Source organism: Cetorhinus maximus, chromosome 16 (assembly GCF_964194155.1).
Source record: "Cetorhinus maximus chromosome 16, sCetMax3.hap1.1, whole genome shotgun sequence".
In the NCBI taxonomy this organism is placed as follows: Eukaryota; Metazoa; Chordata; class Chondrichthyes; order Lamniformes; family Cetorhinidae; genus Cetorhinus; species Cetorhinus maximus.
The window spans coordinates 27,394,448-27,415,306 of record NC_135894.1 but is presented as its reverse complement, the minus strand read 5'-3'; the positions used below and the strand labels follow the sequence as shown (position 1 = coordinate 27,415,306).

The 20,859-nt window shown below is 41.0% G+C and overlaps 2 protein-coding genes across 4 annotated transcripts in view; one reads left to right on the top strand and one right to left on the bottom strand.

Moving 5' to 3' along the window:
- The window catches only part of phex (phosphate regulating endopeptidase homolog, X-linked), a 173,068-nt gene extending 169,533 nt beyond the window's left edge, over positions 1–3,535 (top strand). The window contains exons 22-23 of one of the 3 annotated variants that reach the window (XR_013579134.1): positions 269–2,413; positions 2,654–3,535. Coding sequence is in view for 2 of the 3 variants with exons in the window: in XM_078559553.1 (XP_078415679.1) it covers positions 269–371 (103 nt within the window). In the remaining variant the exon portion in view is untranslated. Of the gene's footprint in view, positions 1–268 lie in introns of all 3 variants that reach the window. The other 2 variants (XM_078559554.1, XM_078559553.1) reach the window with 2 other exon arrangements.
- The window catches only part of LOC144691453 (cullin-4A-like), a 56,140-nt gene continuing 38,547 nt past the window's right edge, over positions 3,267–20,859 (bottom strand). Inside the window, exons 17-20 of the mRNA XM_078559552.1 lie at positions 18,515–18,620; positions 13,863–14,035; positions 13,554–13,706; positions 3,267–4,631 (exon numbers count right to left, since the gene is read on the bottom strand). Coding sequence (XP_078415678.1) covers positions 4,536–4,631; positions 13,554–13,706; positions 13,863–14,035; positions 18,515–18,620 — 528 coding nt within the window. The 3' untranslated portion in view covers positions 3,267–4,535. The remainder of the gene's footprint in view (positions 4,632–13,553; positions 13,707–13,862; positions 14,036–18,514; positions 18,621–20,859) is intronic.

Here is a 20,859-nt window from a genome sequence, read left to right as displayed (position 1 = left end):
ATTAGTACAGGTTTAAGGGAAGTTTTATGCTGCTATTCTTGGATATTAGTATTGAGACTCTTATATGCTCGTTTCACATGGAACCCTTTGGGTCAACAGCTATGAAAATATTGAATTTGATTCCCTTGAGGTGAGACAGTGGTGCTTCACCCAGTTCTCTTACTTTGGTTTTCTGTGTTCCAATACTTAAATTATTGTTCTATTGGTTTAATTTGAACCTAGGTTAATATTGGTGTCTGCAAGATGAATTCATTTCTTTTACTTTCAGGGTAATTGGGTCAATGAGTAACTTTGAAGAATTCAGCAAAGCTTTTAGTTGTCCCAGGACGTCAGTAATGAATCGAGGAGAGAAATCTTGTCGAGTGTGGTAGGGATTTCCCAAGGGTGCTGCTCATATCACTAACCTCGGATAGACAGAACATTAACAAATCAATTGTTAACATACATCAGTACATCTGTTATTCAGCTTTTCCAGTCCCCATTTGTATTTCTTCCCCAGGATCTTGCAAAACAACTGATCTCCACGGTTTGAACTGACTCAGGTCATTCGCAACTAATGCTTGCGTCACAAAAGAACCAGGCAATGACCATCTCCAACAAGAGAGAATCTAACCATCTCCTTTTGACGTTCAATGGCATTCCCATTACCAAATCCCCCACCATCAACAGCCTGAGGGTTACCGCAAACTTAACTGGACCAGTCATATAAATACTGAGTTCAAAAGCACATCAGAGGCTGGGAATTTCATGGTGACTAATTCATCTCCTGACTCCCCAGCAACTCCCCATCATCTACAAGGCTTATGTCAGGAGTGTGACGGAATATTCCCTACTGCAGCTCCAACAACACTCAAGAAGCTGAACACCAAGGCAAAGAAACCCACTTAATTGGTATCCCTTAAAACATTCACTCCCTTCATTGCCAGTGCATGGTGAGTGCAGTGTGTAGCATCTGTCAGATACACTACAGCAACTCATCTTTGCCTCCCTAACTGGTGACCTCTGTTGCCCAGGAGTATGACAGCAAATGTATGGGAACAACATCACCTGCAAGTTCCCCTCCAAGCCACACACCATCCTGACTTGAAATTATATCACCATTCTTTCATCATCCTGGAACTCCCTCCCTTACAGAACTGTGGGTGTACCTACACCACATGGACTGCAATGGTTTAAGATGGCAACTCACCCCCCCACCTTCTCAAGGGCAATAAATGCTGGCCTCGCCAGAGATGCCCACATCCCATGTACAAATAAAAAAGATAATGATGGACTATGGCGCAGTTTCAAGCAGCCGAGCTCAGCAGTTATCCATATCCAATGTGAGCAGAGAGTAGAAATGTGTTACAAATGCTGGTAACTATGTTCAATGCAGCTTCTTGCTCTGGTCTGGTAGTTTTGCAAATGTTATAATACAGAAATAGACTCAGTTGACCAGATTTGTGGAAAATCAATTTATGCTATCAAATTTTGAAAATGTTTTCTCAATCAAGACTGATTTTCTTTTAGAAGTTTTCTTTCTGTCAACATTATGATAAGACACACTTGGGCGTAGTGGCTTTTCTCACCCGTCAGCTGGCTTGATTGCGGTATAAAGTTGCCTTTATTCTAACCCCAACAATGCACTTCCCCCATCAGTCACCCTGCGAGCTCTCTGACTGACAACTAATACTGGATGAAGAGCTCCATGTTTATTAGGAACTGGGTGGAGACTGCCAAGTCTCAGTTCACATGAGACCCTTCCAGCCAGCAGATATTTATGTTTGAGTGTTGAAAGGCCAGGGTCTTACCAGTTGCAATGCAACACGCAGTTCCCCGAAATTCAATCGGATTTGAGTCAAGGCCTGATCGTATGTCATATGATGTGAATTTTAATTAGCCATCTGATTATTGGCCAATGGAGGAGGTCATGTTCTGGCCCCATAATGTGCCAAATCATGTTATACATTCAAACTTATTAGCATTGGGCTCTGACATTGATGCATTTCTGAAACTATCTGCTGTTTTGTGCCAATAAACAGTTACTGAAACAGACGTTGGAACTGAATAGTTGGTATTTTGACCCTAATATTGTGGGTATACTCTTGGGTGCTCAGTCCAACAGTTTGGCCATATACAAAAAGCAAGGTTATTTTGTAAAAGACTCAATGACCTGTCAAGCCTTGATTGATGAGCACTATCTGGGGAAATATACTGATTGATTTGCCAATGTCGAACATTCTAGAACTGCTCAACATGGCAGAAGACAAATGTAAATAACATCCAAACCCTCTCAACTATTGTTACCCAATAGGGTTAGTCAGTGATCCCCATGCAGCCAGCAGGAATACCTTTCCTGCGCAGAGCAGGTCAGGGATAAAGTGACAACTGCTCTCCCTTTAGGATATGAGCTCCTGCTGGGAGCATGAGATAGGTAAGTGCACTTTCAAAGTCCCATTTAGGATGGTAGTGATGTTTTATTCTTCACTTACAAGTTATACTGGAATATGTAGCATGTTCGTAGATCAAATAAACCATTTGAAAGATATCCAGACATCTTCTGAATTTTCTTCAAATTATTCAAGTAGGAAAAATTTAAAATATTCTGATCTCTGAAAACTTCTATATCTGTAATAAAGCCAAGTTGGATAATTGGATTTGTTTTTATATCCAGCAGTTGCAAGCAGAACACTGAATTAATCAGTAATTGCTGAGAAGGCTGACCCTGCTCCTGCTCTGTCCAGACACCCACTGCCCCAACTCTCCATCCAGGCTCATCCCGTTCTTTTGTCCAGTCCTGGCCCTCTCCTCCTTTGGAAACTACTTTCCTTATTGCTTGGGTCCCTGCTATGTATTCACCCCTAAGGTCTACGTTACTCTAGCCCTCTCTGACCATTTCCTTGTCTCCCTCATCATGCACACCATCCTAGCATCCCCAAGCTCAACATCCCCTTTTAGGGTGAGGGAAAATCATCACCGATAACATACTCCTACCGCATCTTCCAATTTCAGATCCCTGGCCTTCCACAGCTGTCTCCTACCCCTACCACCTTCATTTCTTCATCATGCTCAAGGTAGTGAGCTGCCAACTGTTCCAGTCATCAATTACCAGCTACAAACATAAAAGTGGCAACTGCTACAAGATAAATTTGTGTTGAGATTAAAGATACAAAAATTACAGCCTATTATTGCTTTAATTTGTCACTATAAATACGTATGGTTACAAGTTGTGAAAAATGTATTAGCTGTAAGTTGTATAAATGTTATGCCAATAAAAACACTCAACCCATGGCAGAAAATCATTTTATATTCAGTTATCGCAAGACAAGACCCTAATAATTTTAGCACTTTTTGAACTGAGGTAACATATTTACAATATGTAACAAGTTATCACAAAACTCCAAGTTTCAGCTGACCATCTCCACCATCCAAGTTAGTAATTTGAATGATTTACAGTGTGAAAGGAGAACATATATATTGTACAAAGCATTGCTGTTCTTATATTTACATTCCTGCAAAGACAAAGTTTCAAGATATCCTGTGAAATCACTGTAAATCCAATGCTTCATCTAAAAAAGGGAAAAAAACAACTGTAATGTCAAGTGACCCGTGGATTGATGGTGGTAGGTGGAGGAGGCTTTAGTTAACCTGCCTAAAGCAAATATTATGAGCAGGATTGACTTTAGACTACAGGGTTTTATTACTGTAAAAGCAACTAATACTATTTTATAGAAAGTGTTTTGCATGGAATATGTTTGAAATTCTAGTCTTTGGCACTTCAAGTAAGTTGTCTCTATTTTGAAGAAGCATCTTTCAATTTACATAAAAGATTGATGCACAAAATTCAGCCTGTTACCCTGCAATGTGTGTTGGGTAAACAGAAGTATAATGGCTCCCAATATTGCTCAAAGTTAGTTATTTCATTAGTTGTTATATAATGACCGGCAATTTGATACATTTAAAAAGGATAATTTTTCACTTCACTGATGTAGTACAGTTACAAAAGCCAGTGTGCAGTGTGCAGCATTTTGCACTCGGGCCATCTCACATTTTCTATATTAATAAGACTCTCTTGAAGATTCCCAGGTGTGGCAATTAGTTATATATTGAGGGGACTAATAAGTAGACAGATTTTTATAATAAATCAGAACTAAAAGCAAAGTATATGAGTTGACAGCTTGAGCCTCAAGTGAAACCAGATGAATGCAGATAAGGAAACAATCAGTTGTCAGCCACTTGTGAGGGAAATAGATGGACTGCTGCTTCAAGTGTGTTTATATATGCACCCTTTCCACACTCTTTAGGGAAGCGATTCTCAGGAAAGCAAAGACTTATCCTGAAAGCTGTGAAAGGCCCAAAGCCATCTATCCTGAAAGGGATTTCCAACAGTGAAACTCCCAAAAGAATCTCCTTTGTTTCGGCGATGTTGCGAGGGCCGGATTGTGTGTGTAACAATCAAAGAGAATCTGAAGAGTGCAGACAGAATCAGTGCTCTTGACATTTTACTGGCATTGGGGAGTTGAGATCCAGCATTGACACAGTCCTGGTCTGTACTTTTATGCCACATAGTGGTATTGGTTGGCATTGTCTTTGTCTCTCTCCATATAGTCCCGGTCTATTAGAGACTCAATTCTTTTCTTCAGGTCTCCTGGCTGAACATTAGGGACGAAGCAGAGACAAGGGGTAAAAAAAAACATAAACAAGAAATGATTAAACTGAATTGTTAATGGTTCCCTCCAGTTTAGAGTGCGAAAGCATGGTATCAGCAGTACTGAGATAATCCAAGTAAGCCAGTTCCAAAGCTTTCTCTCTTATCCAAAGAACAACAAAAGTACAGCTAGCAGTACAAGAGAGTCTTAAAGAAACAATAGCTTTTCTAGGGGTACTGAATTGATTTTTGCAGCTTGTTGTTGTGCCACATGTGAACAGGTCTCCCCAGTCTCAGCACCTAATGTCTGCATCAAGTCTTCAGCTTCCATCAAAACAACACATCTTAAAAACAGCCCCAGAAAAGCACCCCTTACTGCAACAGTATGGCTATCCATTTTTCACACACATCAGCCTTCTGCATCTCTACACCGATGCTCTCACTTCCTCTGAATTATGGGGAGCCACTAGGGACCTGTTCCTGCTCGGAACTAGGTTTTGACCACCCAGCTCGTCGGTATAACAACATTGAACGCATTTCCTGTGCCACCTTGCTTTGCACTCCATCTATCATGTCCTATTCTGAACTAACAAGTCAAGTAAAATTGAGAAAGTGACTTCTGCTTCTAAAGTTTGTGCCAATCTAGAATATATTATTCAATTCACATTTCCCTTTGAGATTTCAATTAATTTCTCCCTGACTCCATCTCTCACCTTTCTTAAGGCTTGCCTCCCAGCTCAAGTGTCTCAAATGATGAGCCAATTTGGATCCACTTTCCTATACTATTGGCACAGTGGCTGTACCAGTGTCTGGTGAAGGGTCATTCCTTGTCTCCTGGGATCTGTGCTCTATCCTTTCAGTTAGTTTTCCTTCTGCACTCTAAAGCCAATTGGAATTAAGAGGAATGACGGTGGTTTATTGATCAAGACTTGAAGCAACTCCACACAATAGTCCAAGCTGATATTTCACAGGAAACCTTTCCCCATCAAACCAGATACCAAAGATGTGTTTAAAAAAGGCAGGTACTTGAGGTAAATAACAATTAAATGAAAAAGGTGATCAAATAGTTCTGTGGTGTGGAAAAGACAAACCTTTCACCTGCTGCCTACATTAGGGGGGGAAAAAACTCAGACTTGAACAGTAGGGTTAAATGACCTTCCCCAACCAGGCAGGGAATCAACGTTATGCGGTGTGGGTCGACTGCAATTCCTAATAGCATATGTACGATATCAAACTGAGAAATGTTGTTTCAACAGCTGTCTCTAATAGAGAGGAAATAGATTAATAAAGGGACATGAAGGGGAATGCAGATTTTATTTTATTTTTTTAAAGTTGTCTTTGGGATGTGAGCATCACTGGCAAAGCCAGCATTAATTGTTCATTCCTAATTTCCCCGAGAAAGTGGTGGTGGTGAGCTGTCACCTTGAACTGCTTCAGTCCATGTGGCGGTGTAGGTACATCCACAGTGCTGTTAGGATGTTTAAGGATTTTGAACCAGCAATAGTGAAGGAACGGTGATATAGTTCTAAGTCAGGACGGTGTGTGGCTTGGAGGGGAACATGCAAGTGGTTGTTTCCATGCATCTGCAGCCCTTGTCCTTCTGGTAGTAGAGGTTGTGGGTTTGGAAGGTGCTGTCGAAGAAGCCTTGGTGAGTTGCTACAATGCATCTTGTAGATGGTACACGTTGCTGTCACCATGCGCCAGTGGTGGAGGGAGTGAATGTTTAAGGTGGTGCCAATCAAGTAGGCTGCTTTGTCCTGGATGGTGTCAAGCTTCTTGAGTATTGTTGGAGCTGCACTCATCCAGGCAAGTGGGGAGTATTCCATCATGCTCCTGACTTGTGCCTTGTAGATGTTGGACAGGCTTTCAGGAGTTAGGAGGAGAGATGCTCACTGCAGAATTCCTAGACTCTGACCTGCTTCTGTAACCACAGTATTTATATGGCTGCAGCATTTTCAGTTTTTGGTCAATGGTAGCCCCCAGGACATTGATGGCAGGGGATTCAGCAATGGTAATAAGAACATAAGAAATAGAAACAGAAGTAGACCATTTGGCCCCTCGAGCCTGCTCCACCATTCAATAAGATCATGGCTAATCTTCTTGTGTTTCGATTTCTATATTCCCATCTAACCCTGATAACCTTTGATTCCCTTGCCTAACAAGAATCTATCTACCTCTGCCTTAAAAATATTCAATAAACCCACCTGCACCACCTTCTGAGGCAGAGAATTCCAAAGTCGCACAACCCTCAGAGAAAAAAAATTCTCCTCATCCCTGTCCTAAAAGGGCGACCCCTAATTTTAAAACAATGCTTCATAGTTCTGGACTCACCCACAAGAGGAAACACCCTTTCGACATCTACCTTGTCAAGACCATTCAGGATCTTGTATACTTCAATCAAACCACCCCTCACTCTTCTAAACTCCAGTGGAAAGAAGCCCAGTCAGTCCAACTTTTTCCTCATTAGATTCCTGGTATTCCATTCACTCCTGGTATCAATCTAGTAAACCTCCTTTGAACCGCCTCCAATGCATTTACATCCTTCCTTAAATAAGACGACCAGAACTGCACAGTATTTGAGGTGTGGTCTCACCAACGCCCTGTATAACTGAAGCATAACATCCTCACTTTTATATTCAATCCCTCCCGTAATAAAGGATAGCATTCCATTAGCCTTCTTAATTACTTGCTGCACCTGCATACTAACTTTTTGTGACTCATTTACTAGAACACATAGATCCCTCTGCACCTCAGAATTATGCAGCCATTCTCCATTTAAGTAATACTCTGCTTTTTTGTTCTTCCTGCCAAAACGAACAACTTCACATTTTCCCACATTAAACTCCATTTGCCAGATCTTTGCCCACTCACTCAACTCATCTATATCCATCTGCAACCCCATGTCCTCTTCACAACATACTTTCCTACTTATCTTTGTGTCATCTGCAAATTTAGCTACCGTGTCTTCACTCCCCTCATCTAAGTCATTGATGTAAATTGTAAAAAGTTGAGGCCCCAGTACAGACCCCTATGGGACTCCACTAGTCACATCCTGCCAAATCAGAAAAAAACCCATTTATACATACTCTCTACTTTCTGCCAGCCAGCCAAACCTCTATCCATGCTAATATGTTACCCCCTGCATCATGTGCTTTTATTTTCTGTAATAACCTTTAATGTGGCACCTTATCAAATGCCTTCTGGAAATCCAAGTACAGTACATCTACAGACTCCCCTTTATCCAATGTGCATGTTACTCCTTCAAAAAAACTCCAATCAACTGATTAAACATGATTTTCCTTTCACAAAACCATGCTGACTCTTCCCTATTGCCTTAAGCTCTTCTAAGAGCCCAGCTATAATCCCCTTAATGATCGATTCTAATAACTTCCCCACGACAGACGTCAAGCTAACTGGCGTGTAGTTTCCTGCCTCCCTCCCTTCTTGAATAGAGGGATTACATTCGCTACTTTCCAATCCGATGGAACCTATCCAGAATCTAGCGAATTTTGGAAAATTAACACCAGCGTATCATCTACCTCATTAGCCACCTCTTTTAAGACCCTATGATGTAGTCCACTGGGACCCGGAGGCTTGCCAGCCCCCAGCTCCATCAATTTGCTCAGTACCGGTTCCCTAGTAATTTCAATTTCACCAAGTTCCTTTCTCCCGTTCAGCTCTTGATTTCCAGCTATTACTGGAATGTTTTTGTATCCTCTATAGTGAACACAGAAGCAAAATAATTATTTGTTTCTTCCACCATTTCCTTATTATCTACTATTAACTCCTCACTGTCACTCTTTAGAGGATGAACATTCACTTTACTTACTCTTTTCCTTTTTAAATACCTGTAGAAACTCTTGCTATCCGTTTTCACATTTCTAGCTAGCTTCCTCTTATACTCTAATTTCTTTCTCCTGATTAACCTTTTAGCCATTCTCTAACGTTCTTATATTCTGTCCCAATCATCTGCCCTGCCACTCATCTTTGTGGAGTTGTATGCTTTTTCCTTAAGTTTGTTGCTTTCTTTAACATCTTCAGTTAACCACAGATGGTGGGTCCTCCCCTTAGAATTTTTCTTTATAGCAAGAATGCACTTATTCTAATACTCTGAAATATCCCCTTAAATGTCTGCCACTACTTCTCTATTGGTCTATCCTCTGGCCTAGTTTCCCAGTTCACTTCAGCTAGCTCAGCTTTCATCCCCACATCATTACCCTTGTTTAAGTTTAAGATACTAATCTTAGGTCCGCTCTTCTTCCTTTCAAACTGGATGTAAAATTCAATCACATTATGGTCACTGTTACCTAGGGGTGCCTTTACTCTGAGGTCATTAATTAATCCTGCCACATTACACAATACTAAGTCTATAAACTGCTCTCTGGTTGGTTCCAGAACATGCTGCTCTAAGAAACTATCTATCTCGAAATCATTCTAAGAACTCCTCATCCAGGCTACTATTGCCAATCTGATTTTTCCAGTTTATGTGTAGATTAAAATCACCCATGATTATTGCCGTCCCTTTATCACAGGCACACAACATTTTCTCTTGAATACTTTGTCCTACACTGTGGCTACTGTCAGGGGGCCTGTAGACCACTCCCACTAATGACTTTTTCCCCTACTATTCCTCATCTCCACCCAAATCGATTCCATTTCCTGATCTAAACCAAGGTCATCTCTAACTATTGCACCAATGCCCTCTTTGATTAACAGCGCTACCCCGTCCACCTTTACCGAGCTTCCTATTCTTCTTAAATGTCATGTATCCTTCAATATTAAGGACCTAATCTTTGTCGTCCTGCAGCCACGACTCCGTAATTGCTATCAGATCATACTTATTTACCTCAATGTGGGCCATAAATTCATTTTCTTTGTTATGAATGCCACGTGCATTCAGATAGAGAGCCTTTAGTTTTGTCATTTTGTTACCTTTGTAACATCTAGTCTTGACTTGTTGATGTATTCTTAGGTTTTTTCTCTTTGTCCCTTCCTGCCATTCTCTGACCCTCATTTCTCATATTATTATTTTGCTCTCATGTCTTGACTCTACACCTTGAATTGCTACCTCCACCCAAGCTTGATTCCTCAGCCCTCTTGTTTAGTTTAAAGCCCTCTCTATTTCCCTAGTTATGTGATTTGTGAGGACACTCATTCCAGCATGGTTCAGGTGTAAACCGTCCTAATGGTACAGCCCCCACTTTCCCCGTACTGATGCCAGTGCCACACAAACCGGAGCCCACTTCTCCCACACCAGTCTTTGAGCCACACCTTCGTCTCTCTCTATTTACCCTATGCCAATTTGCACGTGAATGTCAAGGGAAGATGGTTAGATTCTCTTAGTAGGAGAAGGCTATTGCCTGGCAATTGTGGTGCAAATGTTCCTTGTCACCATCAGCCCAAGTCTGAATGTTCTTCAGGTCTTGCTGCATGTGGACACAGACAGCTTCAGTATCTGAGGAGTTGTGAATGTTGCTGAACATTGTGCAATCATCAGTGAACTTCTGACCTTATGTTGGAAGGTCGGTCATTGGTGAAGCAACCGAAGTTGGTTGGGCCTAGAACGCTATCCTGAGGAACTCCTGCAGCAAAATCCTGGGAATGAGATGATTGGCCTTTGAGAACCACTACCAGCCTCCTTTGTGCTAGGAGTAACTCCAACCAGTGGAGAGTTTCACCCACCATAGCACCCCCACCACCCCCCACCCCACCCCACCGCCACCTAACCCTGCTGATTCCCATTGACTTCACTGAGGCTCCCTGATGGTCAAATGCTGCCACGATTTCCAAGAGCAATCAGTAATTTCACCCATGCAATTTTAACTCTTTTCTCATGTTTAAACCAAGGCTGTAACAAGATCTGCAGCTGAGTGGGTCTGGCAGAACCCACGCTGAACATCAGTTAGCAGGTTGTGTAAGTGCTGTTTGATAGCACTGTCAAAGATATTTTCCATCACTTTGCTGATGACTGAATGTAGACTTATGGGATGATAATTGGCTGGATTGGATGTGTCCTGCTTTTTGTGGGCAGGACATTTCTCCACATTGCTGGGTTGATGCCATTGTTGTAGCTGTACTGGAACAAGCTGTTATAACTGTATTTGGTTAAGGGTGAAGCTAATTTTGGAGAACAAGTGTTCACTATCACAGGCAGGATGCTGTCAATATTGATAGCTTTTGTGATATCCAGTGCCTTCAGCTGTTTCTTGATATCATGTGGAGCAAATCAAATTGTCTGAAGACTGGCATCCTTAATACTGAGAACCTCAGGAGGCTGAGATGGATCACCCACTCGGCACTTCAGGCTGAAGATTGTTGCAAATGCTTCAGCCTTATCTTTTGCACTGATGTGCTGGGCTCCTCTATCATTGAGGATGGGATGTTTTTGGAGCCGCCTCCTCCTCCTCCAGTGAGTTGTTTAATTGTCCACCACCGTGCACAATTGGATGTGGCAGGACTGCAGAGCTTTGATCTGATTTGTTGGTTGTGGAATCGCATAGCTCTATAATCTATCTACAACATGCTGCTTCCCCTGTTTGGAATGCAAGTAGGCCTGTGTTGTAGCTTCACCAGGTTGACAGCTCATTTTTAGGTATGTCTGATGCTGCTCCTGGCAAACCCCCCACTGCACTCTTCATTGAACCAGGGTTGGTCCCCCTGGCCTGTGAGAGTAATGGTAGAGTGGGAAATATGCCGGGTCATGAGGTTACAGATTATGGTGGAATACAATTCTGCTGCTGCTGATGGCCCACAGCACCTGAGTGCCCTGCTTGGAACTGCTTGATCTATTGAGTCTATCCTCATGCCCCACAACACAATGGAGGGTGTTCCTCAGTGTGAAGACAGGATTCCATCTCCACAAGGACTGTGCGGTGGTCACTCCTATCAGTACCATCATGGACAGATGCATCTGCAACAGGTAGGTGAGGAAAAGGTAAAGTAGGTTTTTCCCACTTGTTGGTATCCTCACCACCTAGCTTGGCAATTATGTCCTACAGGACTTGACAAGCTCAGTCAGCAGTGGTGCTACCGAGCCACTTTTGGTGATGGACATTGAAGTTGCCCACTCAGAGTCCATTCTGTGCTCTTGCCACCCTCAGTGCTTCTTGCAAGTGGTGTTAATTGATTTTTCTGTAATGGTTTAGTACAATTGAGTGTCTTGCTAGGCCATTTCAGAGGGCAATTAAGAGCCAACATTGCTGTGGTTCTGGAGTCATATGTAGGCCAGACTCTGTGAGGATGACAGATTTCCTTCCCTGAAGGACATTAGTGAATCAGATGGGTTTTTACGACAATCCAGGAGTTTCATACTTAGGATCATGTAATAGTTCAACAGAACATGCTTCAAGAAATTAAGCAAGAATACTTGGTGTGTGGTTCTGCTAATGCCAGAGTGGGTAAAGGCACCACATGGTTGGAGGGGCCGTAAACGTCTCAGAATCGACAACCAGTCTATGTCAATCTCAACTGGTGGGGTGGCTGACTGCTATTTCACCTTCATGCCACTACCTGGAACAGAAGGGAAAAAAACGTTGGCTAGGCTGTGGCTCTAGTGACCCCTGGTGACTGCATGTTCATAGGATTATCCCACTATAGTACGATGATGCACTGCCAGTGTTGGTGGGTTAAGTCTCAAACATGGTCTGGAGGTTATTAGCTATGAGGAGAGGTTGGAGAAACTCGGATTGTTCTCACTAGAGTGACGGAGATTGAGGGGCGACTTGATAGAAGTTTACAAAATTATGAGTGGCGTGGACAGAGTAGATAGTCAGAAGCTTTTTCCCAGGGTGGAAGAGTCAATTACTAGGGGACATAGATTTAAGGTGAGAGGAGAAAACTATAGAGGAGATGTGCGGGGCAAGTTTTTTACGCAGAGGGTAGTGAGTGTCTGGAATTCGCTGCCCGAGGAGGTGGTGGAAGCAGGTACGAAAGTGGTGTTTAAGAGACAACTTGACAAATACATGAATAGGATGGGAATAGAGGGATACGGACCCCGGAAGTGCAAAATGTTTTAGTTGACAGGCAATATGATCGGTGCAGGCTTGGAGGGCCGAAGGGCCTGCTCCTGTGCTGTACTTTTCTTTGTTCTTTTGTACTTTCATGCAGAATGGCCATGGCTATTTGTGCAGCCATAGTCAAGCACGTGGAGGCTGTGGCCCAGCATTGCAGTCTTAACTTCAGGAGAGCAGAGAGAAGGGTAGCATGGTGTCAAGTTCAATCACTGCTCTGTGTTTGAGTTAGTTGAGCAGAAGACACTGCAATTGGAATCGGGAGAGCAGGCAAGGAAGACCACGTTCAACACAATTGAACTATCTACCATCACCATCTAGGCTCATACAAAGTGAAACATGTAGGAACAGGAGACAGCCCCTTGAGCCTGCTTCACCATTCAATTACATTGAGGCTGATCTGTATCTTGACTCCATTTACCCACCATGGCTCCTTAGCGGTGAGAATGAAAGACCACCTCGCTAAACCCCAGGGATTGCTGAATTGTATACAAGCCCCGTAATTTGCAGCCCCAATGTGTAAATACCTTATATTTTATACTCTTCTTTTGTTTTTTGTACTTCCTCCATCCCTGATCCTGCTCTGCTCTCACTTGTCTGTCTTATAAATTACTAAGTCTCCTTCCAGAATTTAGTATTGATAGTCTGAATTTTATAGAAGAGATTCAGTCACTTGGTAGATTTAATATCTACCTTAATATCCTTACCTAACAAAAATCAGTCTCAGTTTGAAACTTTCAACTGATACAGCTTTAAGTTTTTTTGAGAGGGTGAAAAAAAAAAGTGTTCCTGATTTCAGGGAGAGGTGGCACCTGTGGAATTTCAGGGGCCAAACCAGACACACTGCCAATTCCCTGGCAATCTTTAAGTGTTTAGTCCCTAAAATTATAGGCCATATGTAAAAAAACTTTCATTACCTTCACTGGAAATTTTAACTGGTTATAGAGTTCTGAAACAAGGAGGTTATGGCTGAGTGTCTTTCTCATTTTCATGATTCGAACGATAGCAGCATCTATTTGGTATTGTCTGTCCTGGAATACCCGCTCGGTAGTGCTTGTTTGCTCCTCAACCTGAAAAATGACAAGAAAATATTGCTGGAATGTCCCCCAAAATATTGCATTTTAACATTTTTCAGTATGAAGGTGACCAGAACAATGACAATAGGCTCTCATGATACACTGAATGGATTTTTGGTAAAATGTCACATCATTGGAGGGATTACATACAGTTTCTTTCATCTGGATTTGGTTAATCTTTATTCTGAAAAGTTTATGCTTGAAGTCATCATTAAAGATTATCTTGTCTCCATCTTCCACATCTTTTCCTTTTGGAACTTTGTTCAACACACGAGCTTTCCCACAGGCTAAAGACTGCAGTGTCCTTCTTAATTCACCATCCTCTAAAGGAGCAGTCAAAAAAACAAAACATAAATATTTAGTAAACCAAAACAAGGAAGTGTACACCTTAGAAAGGCACTTGTTAAATTTTATAGTACATATAGCAGTCTCATTGGAAACTTACCATGCAGTATATATTTGCAACATGTATTGTTCTACAAGAAAAATACAAAGAAAAGGAACAATATACAAACAGGAGTAGGCCATTTTGTCACTCAAAGCCTGTTCTGCTGTTCAATGAGCTCATGGCTGATCTGTGATCTAACTCCATGTAGCTGCCTTTGCTGCATATTCTTTAACACCTTTAGGCAACAAATATCTATCAGAGTTAAAACTAATAATTGATCCAGCATCAATAGCCGTTTGTGGAAGACATTTCCAAACTTCTGCTGTGTGTGTAGAAATGCTTCCGAATTTTACTCCTGAAAGGCCTGGTTCTAGTTTTTAGACTATGCTTACTTCCAATACTAGTGGTTCTCAAAGTGTGGTCTGTCCAAAACGTGAGTTATTGATGTGCAACACCATAATTGAGGCGATACGAGAGAACAGGCTGGAACCCTCATCCCCATCACTCGTGTGATGCCACACAACCAGACCAGCTCCCTCATGCACAGCACGAGCCGTCGTAAGCGTGAGCAACAACAATGTAGTTTTATAAGCAAGACTTATATTGTTGTTGGATTTTGTTTGACTGGTAAAGATGTAAGATGCTTACTGAGATGGTTTTATAGCATTTGAAATTTTCAATAAACATTCTCTTGTACAGTATTCATGTTTATCACATTAAAATGTCTCTACTTTTGCTTCTGGCATGAATTAATAACATAATAGTTAATAAAAAATGAATCCACAAACTTATTACAATTAGTAGTGAAAAAGCAGCAAAATATTTAGTTTCCATAAGTCTGCAATAACTTGATGAGTTTTTTCTCTGGTCGTCAGTGAGAACAGGTGGGGTATGCCGGTATGTGGTCTGCAGGATCTTTTGCCCATCTAAGTGGTCCAAGAAAGAAAGTGTTCGAGAACCTCTGTCCTAGACTCCCAACCAGGGTATTGAGAGAGAAATTATCTGTTCCCCTTATTAGCTTTAAAAACTTATTTCAAATCACCCCACAATCGTCTTAATTCCAGGGAATACAATCCTAGTTTGTGTAATCTCTCCTTGTAATTTAAATCCAGATATCAATCAAGTAATTCGAAGCTGCACTCCCACCAAGGCTAATACATTCTTCCGAAGGTATGATGCTCAGAACTGAACACAGTAGTCAAGGTACGGTCTAACCAGGGCCCTGTATAGCTGTAGCATGACTTCTGCCCCCTTGTAATCTAGTCCTCTAGATATAAAGGCCAACATTCCATTAGCCTTTATGATTATTTTTTTGAGCAGTCCATGAAATTTTAATGACCTAAGTACACAAACCCCTAAGTCTCTTTGGACTTATTGTTTCTAGCTTTTCACCATTTGCAAAGTACTCTGTTCTATCCTTTTTTAGATCCAAAGTGGATTACTTCACACTTGCCTATATAGAAATCGATTTGCCACAGTTTTGATCATTCACTTAACTTATTAACATCTTTGCTTACAATGCCAGCTATCTTTATGTAATTGGCTATCAGGAAGATATAATAATTTTCATAATGTTATTGGAATTTATTGTAGAGTAATAGTGGGGTCTGTGTCTGTCTGTCTGTGTGACTTAAATGAATTAAAGGCAGCTGGTCTGAAGGCTTTGGTGTATCAGAAGATAAGCTAGGTTTGAAATGCTAAGTAGGTAAACATAGGGGTGAAGGGAACATTTGCGTTTTTAAATAAACCAGACTAGCTTGAATTCAAAGGAGGGGCAAAATGTTTCACCTAGCCAGAAGAAGTTAAGAAACAGTGTGTTTATTTTCCCCAAAGATTACTGGTAAAATTAGTACTGAGAGAGATACTTGTTTTTGGAGGTAAAGTCCAAAGACGTTGTGAAACAATGAGAATTTGCATTCAAAGGGGAAAATATGGATAAAGGAGAGAAGGCTGTGTGAAAGGGAAGGCTTTCAAGATCTAACAAATGTGAAAAACCTCCAGCATCTAAGCCTCAAGCTGCTGTCTACAAAGAAATGAAGTTAAGAAAGCTCACTTTGAATTCGACTGTTTCAGGGTATTGTGTACTACTTTGCCTGGGTCTTTTAAAATCTGTGCATCTTACTGTGGCCTTAACAAAAGTGTAACTGGGGGTTTAGGTTAATTAGGGGATTTAGAAGTTACAATAGTAGCAATTTGTAGATCTATATATACTTAAAAGAATTTCTTCTATTAATAAAGGTTTAATTTAGTTTTGTAAGAAACCTATAAGACTCGGTAGTCTTATTCAAGGCACGTATCTTGAAATATATACAAATTACAAAACAGTTGTGGCAGTTGTTTCAAGTTTCCCTTTGGGATTTGAGCAGCTCAGCATTTACCATCGGCTGTGCCATAACATTGGCAAACTTGGATATGTAGTTCCTATCCTAAGATCTAAGTTGTTAAACAAGCAGTGAATAGTCAAGGCCCCAACACAGATCCCTGTGGGGTCACAAATCTTATTTTGCCAACGTGAGTGAGTATCTAGATTGCTGGAGCCTAACCAACTATATCATGCTAAGCATTGGTGAGTTTCCTGTTGTTTGGCCAACTAGGACATTGATTTGCAGTTATTTGAAGCTGACTGGGAGGCACCCAGTGATATATATTTTTAAATGCTTTGTACTTGAGACAGGAGTGTTGCATGTCCGGCTGTATTTATCTTCTGTCCCTTCGTGGCTGAATAGATTCTGGTGGGTTGTTTCCCTGAACCATTTCAGTCTTTGTGCTCCCCACAGCTTTATTAGAAAAGAAACTCCAGCAACAATGAATGGACAACAAAAAATATCCAAATCTGGACACTGTTAGACTTGGAGGGGAGGTATAGCTCTCCTATGTAGTGGTCACAGAGGAGGGACGTGTTGATAAAGGGTATTATTGCAGTTCAGCTTACGGATCCTACAATCACAATGCATGAGTGGTAGTGAGGGTAGGTATTGGAGCTCAATGCCAGGGGTGCAGGTCAGGCTAATTCCCTTCTCCTAGATGGTGTTGAAGGTCTTGAGAGTTCACACATTCAGGTGAGTGATGAGTATTCCATCATAATCAGGGTTTGAGGGTCAGGAATGGAGTCACACCATCCTGATACCTGTAGTATGTCATGGTATTAATATGGCTAATCTAGTTAAACCTCCAAGATCACGAAGATATTATTGTAGGGTGATGGTGATGCCACATAAAGGTAAAAGAAAATGGCCAGACCTTTTTGTTTGAAATGGTTATCACTGGCACTCACATGGGCATAAAGAAGTGTCACCGGCCCACAGCTCAAACCTGGATGTTGTCCAACTCTTGCTGTAGATTGGCCTGGGTACCTCATTATAAGAATTGTGAATGAAGCTGAACATTGTGGAATTTTCAGTGAGCAGCCCTGTCCCCAACATTACAATGGAGGGAAAGTTTTTGATGAAACAGGTGAATTGGGTTGAGTAAATAAAAACAGAAAATGCTGGAAAAACTCAGCAGGTCTGGCAGTATCTATCGAAAGAGAAAAAGAGTTAACGTTTCAAGTCCACATGACTTCTTCAGAGCTCTGAAGAGTCATACGGACTTGAAATGTTAACTCAGTTTTTCTCTCCACAGATACTGCCTGACCTGAATTTTTCCAGCATTTTCTGTTTTTATTTCAGATTTCTAGCATCCGCAGTATTTTGCTTTTATCTTAGAGTTGGGTTGAATGATGGATCAATCCTTCCAGAGAACATGAATGGGAAAGACTGACACTTCAATCATCAACAGTTTCCTGGACTACTGTGAACCAGCAATCTAGTGGAGGACCAAGCATGCCACTGAAGATGACCCTGTCCCCAGTCTCCCATTGCTAGGAAAGCTAATGTGGAGTCAACTCAACAAGAGGCCCTGCTGCTGCCACCAGAGAAGGAGGAGTGTTGCTGACTGGCGTAGGTCTGAACATAATCATGATGAAAGCAGATTCTGAGAACTTCCCACTGGGCAGTTAAGCTCATTGCAGAATCTTTTGTTTGCTTTCCAATACTGGTTCCCATTCAATAGGAAAGTAGAGAACTGCATTGTAAGATCAGAAGTACATTAAATATGTACTTATCATTTGAGGCCAGCTTTGTTGAGAAAAATACAGCAAATGAAAATGAGAAATAGAAACATCCAATTAGATAGTTCAATTAATTGCTGATTTTTGATTGTGTTGAGACTAGCTACTTAGGGTACCCTCTTACATGGAGGAACTGCTTAGTTGTGATCAGTAACAGATCAAGCAGCAGCTCCATATACATCTTACCTCTCCGAAACTACCAGTGTTTTGAATTCGGATTGCTAGCTTTACACAGAGAACAATTTCCAGTGGACCTGTACAGCAAAGATTAAACTGTCAACTCAAACTTCTGAATTATTTCCATACCTATGCCAGTTGCAGTCTTGATTTCCTCCATACTGAATTCATTGCCCTCGTTGAACATCAACAGTACCAAGGTCTGGAAGAGTGAAACCTGCAGCTCCTTTTTACCCTAGAGTGCACATTGAAAAAACACTAATTCTGGCCTAGGGATCGAATGGGAGCAAAATAACTTTGGGCTACAATTTTTTTTAAATTACTGAGGACAACAGGCTCAAGCAGATAAGTTGGAGGAAACGATCTCACCATGCTCCAATAGAATGCAACAAAACAGTCAAACACCATAAGTGATAATCAAGGTATCTTGCATTTTTTGATACTATGCTATACATGAAATAGAAGATAACATATGGGAATATATGACACATTAATATAGTATACATGAATAAATGTACATAATATTTACTTCATTAATATGGTATAAAAATTTTAATCATTTCAACCAATTGAACTTAGCAATACAATGCAGAAAGTGGCAATTTATTGTAAAAATGCTTAATTATCATATTAGTTGAATGAAGTAATTTTGAATGAAAGAGTTGATATATCAATAAATGTACTGTATATCTCTGTTTCAAGTGAATGAACACTAAATGGAAATATATAGGAACACAAAAGGAAATTATGCTGGAAATGTGACATAAAACAGAAAACACAGCAATCGTTCAGTAGGTGAGGCACCATCCTGGAAGGCATCAGAGATATTAACATTTCAGGCATGGGCCCTCCATGGGAACAGGTCGTGAGAAATTGGAGGCCATGTTTTGTTAAAAACACCAGTAGTTATGTCACCCAATTTAAGTCCTTCGCCTACCACTCTCTTCAGTTTACACTTGTCTAATTTCCTCCCCATCCGGTGGATAAAGTTCCAGGTAGAGGACCGGAATAAGGAACGAGGTGTAAACAATGAACAAATGGACTCACACTTGTACACCACTAACTTTAATGGTCACCTCATCAACTTGCAAATGGTAAGTTAGACTGGAAAGCTGCCAATGCCACTCCATTATTTAGCAAGGTTAGACAAAAACATGGACTAAATTGGCCGTTAATTTTCTCAAGGCCTATTGTGGGAAAGTTACTAGAATCTGTAATTGGGACAGGGTGAGCGAGCAATCGAACAAATATGAACTAATCAGAGAGAGCCAGCAGTGATTTGTAAAGACTAAGATATGTATAATAAACCTAGTTAAATTTTTTGAGCAGGCCACAAACTTGTTAGTTAAGGGAGAGTGAATGGATGTTATTTATGTGGATTTCCAGAAGGCACTTAATGAGGTTTCACATAATAACTTAACTAAAATGAGAGTGTGCATGGAATAAGAGATAACCTATTAGCTTGGATAGGGAATTGAACAGGAGGTAAGAAACAGGGTAGGGATAACAGAAATATACTAAGCTTGAAAAGATATGACTAGTGGTGCCCACCCCCAGGCATCTATACTGAGGCCTCAGCTTTTCATTCTATTTATAAATGATTTCGACAAAGGAATCTGGAGTCGTAAGTTTGCTCACCACATCAAGTGACACAGTAAATAGAATGAACAGTAAATGGGAGGAGAAAGTTGCAAAGGGACATTGATAAATAAGCGAGTGGGCAAAACTTTGGCAGATAGAATTCAATGTACAGAAATGGGAGATCATCCACTGCAGATACAAGAAAGATTGATCAGAATTTTTTTTTAAATAGATAGAAGCTAGAAACTGTGGAGGAACAGAGCAATTTAGGGGCCAAAGTATAGAGTTCACTAAAAGCAAGTGGACAGGTACAAAAAAATAAAAAGGGTAATGGAACTTTGGGCTGGAAAACAATGGGATGGAAGCTATTTCACATCTGTACAGAGCTCTGGTTAGATCCCTCTGGACCAACTGCATTCAGCTCTGTGCACCATATCTCTGGAAGGTTATACTGGCCAAGGAAGAGGTGTAGCACAGGTTAACCAGAATGATACTCGAATTAAAAGGGTTAAGTTATGAGGACAAATTGCATAGACTAGGCCTGTATTCCACAGAATAAAATATTAAGGAATTGTCTAATTGAGGTGTTTAAGATGATTAAGGAATTTGATAGGATAAACAGAGAGAATATATTTTCCCTCATGGGGAAGTTTAACCTCTAACCTTAAAATCAGAGCTAGGCTGTTCAGGGGTGATGTCAGAAAGCACTTCTTCACACAAAGGGTAGTGGAAATCTGGAACACTCTCCCTCAAAAAGCTGGCAAGACTAGGTTAACTGAAAATGTCAAAACGGTGATTGATAGATGTTTGTTAGGGAAGGGCATTAAAGGCTGCAGAGCCAGTTTCAGGTAGATGTTGCTAAAATAGTAATCAGCCGTCATCTAACTGAATGG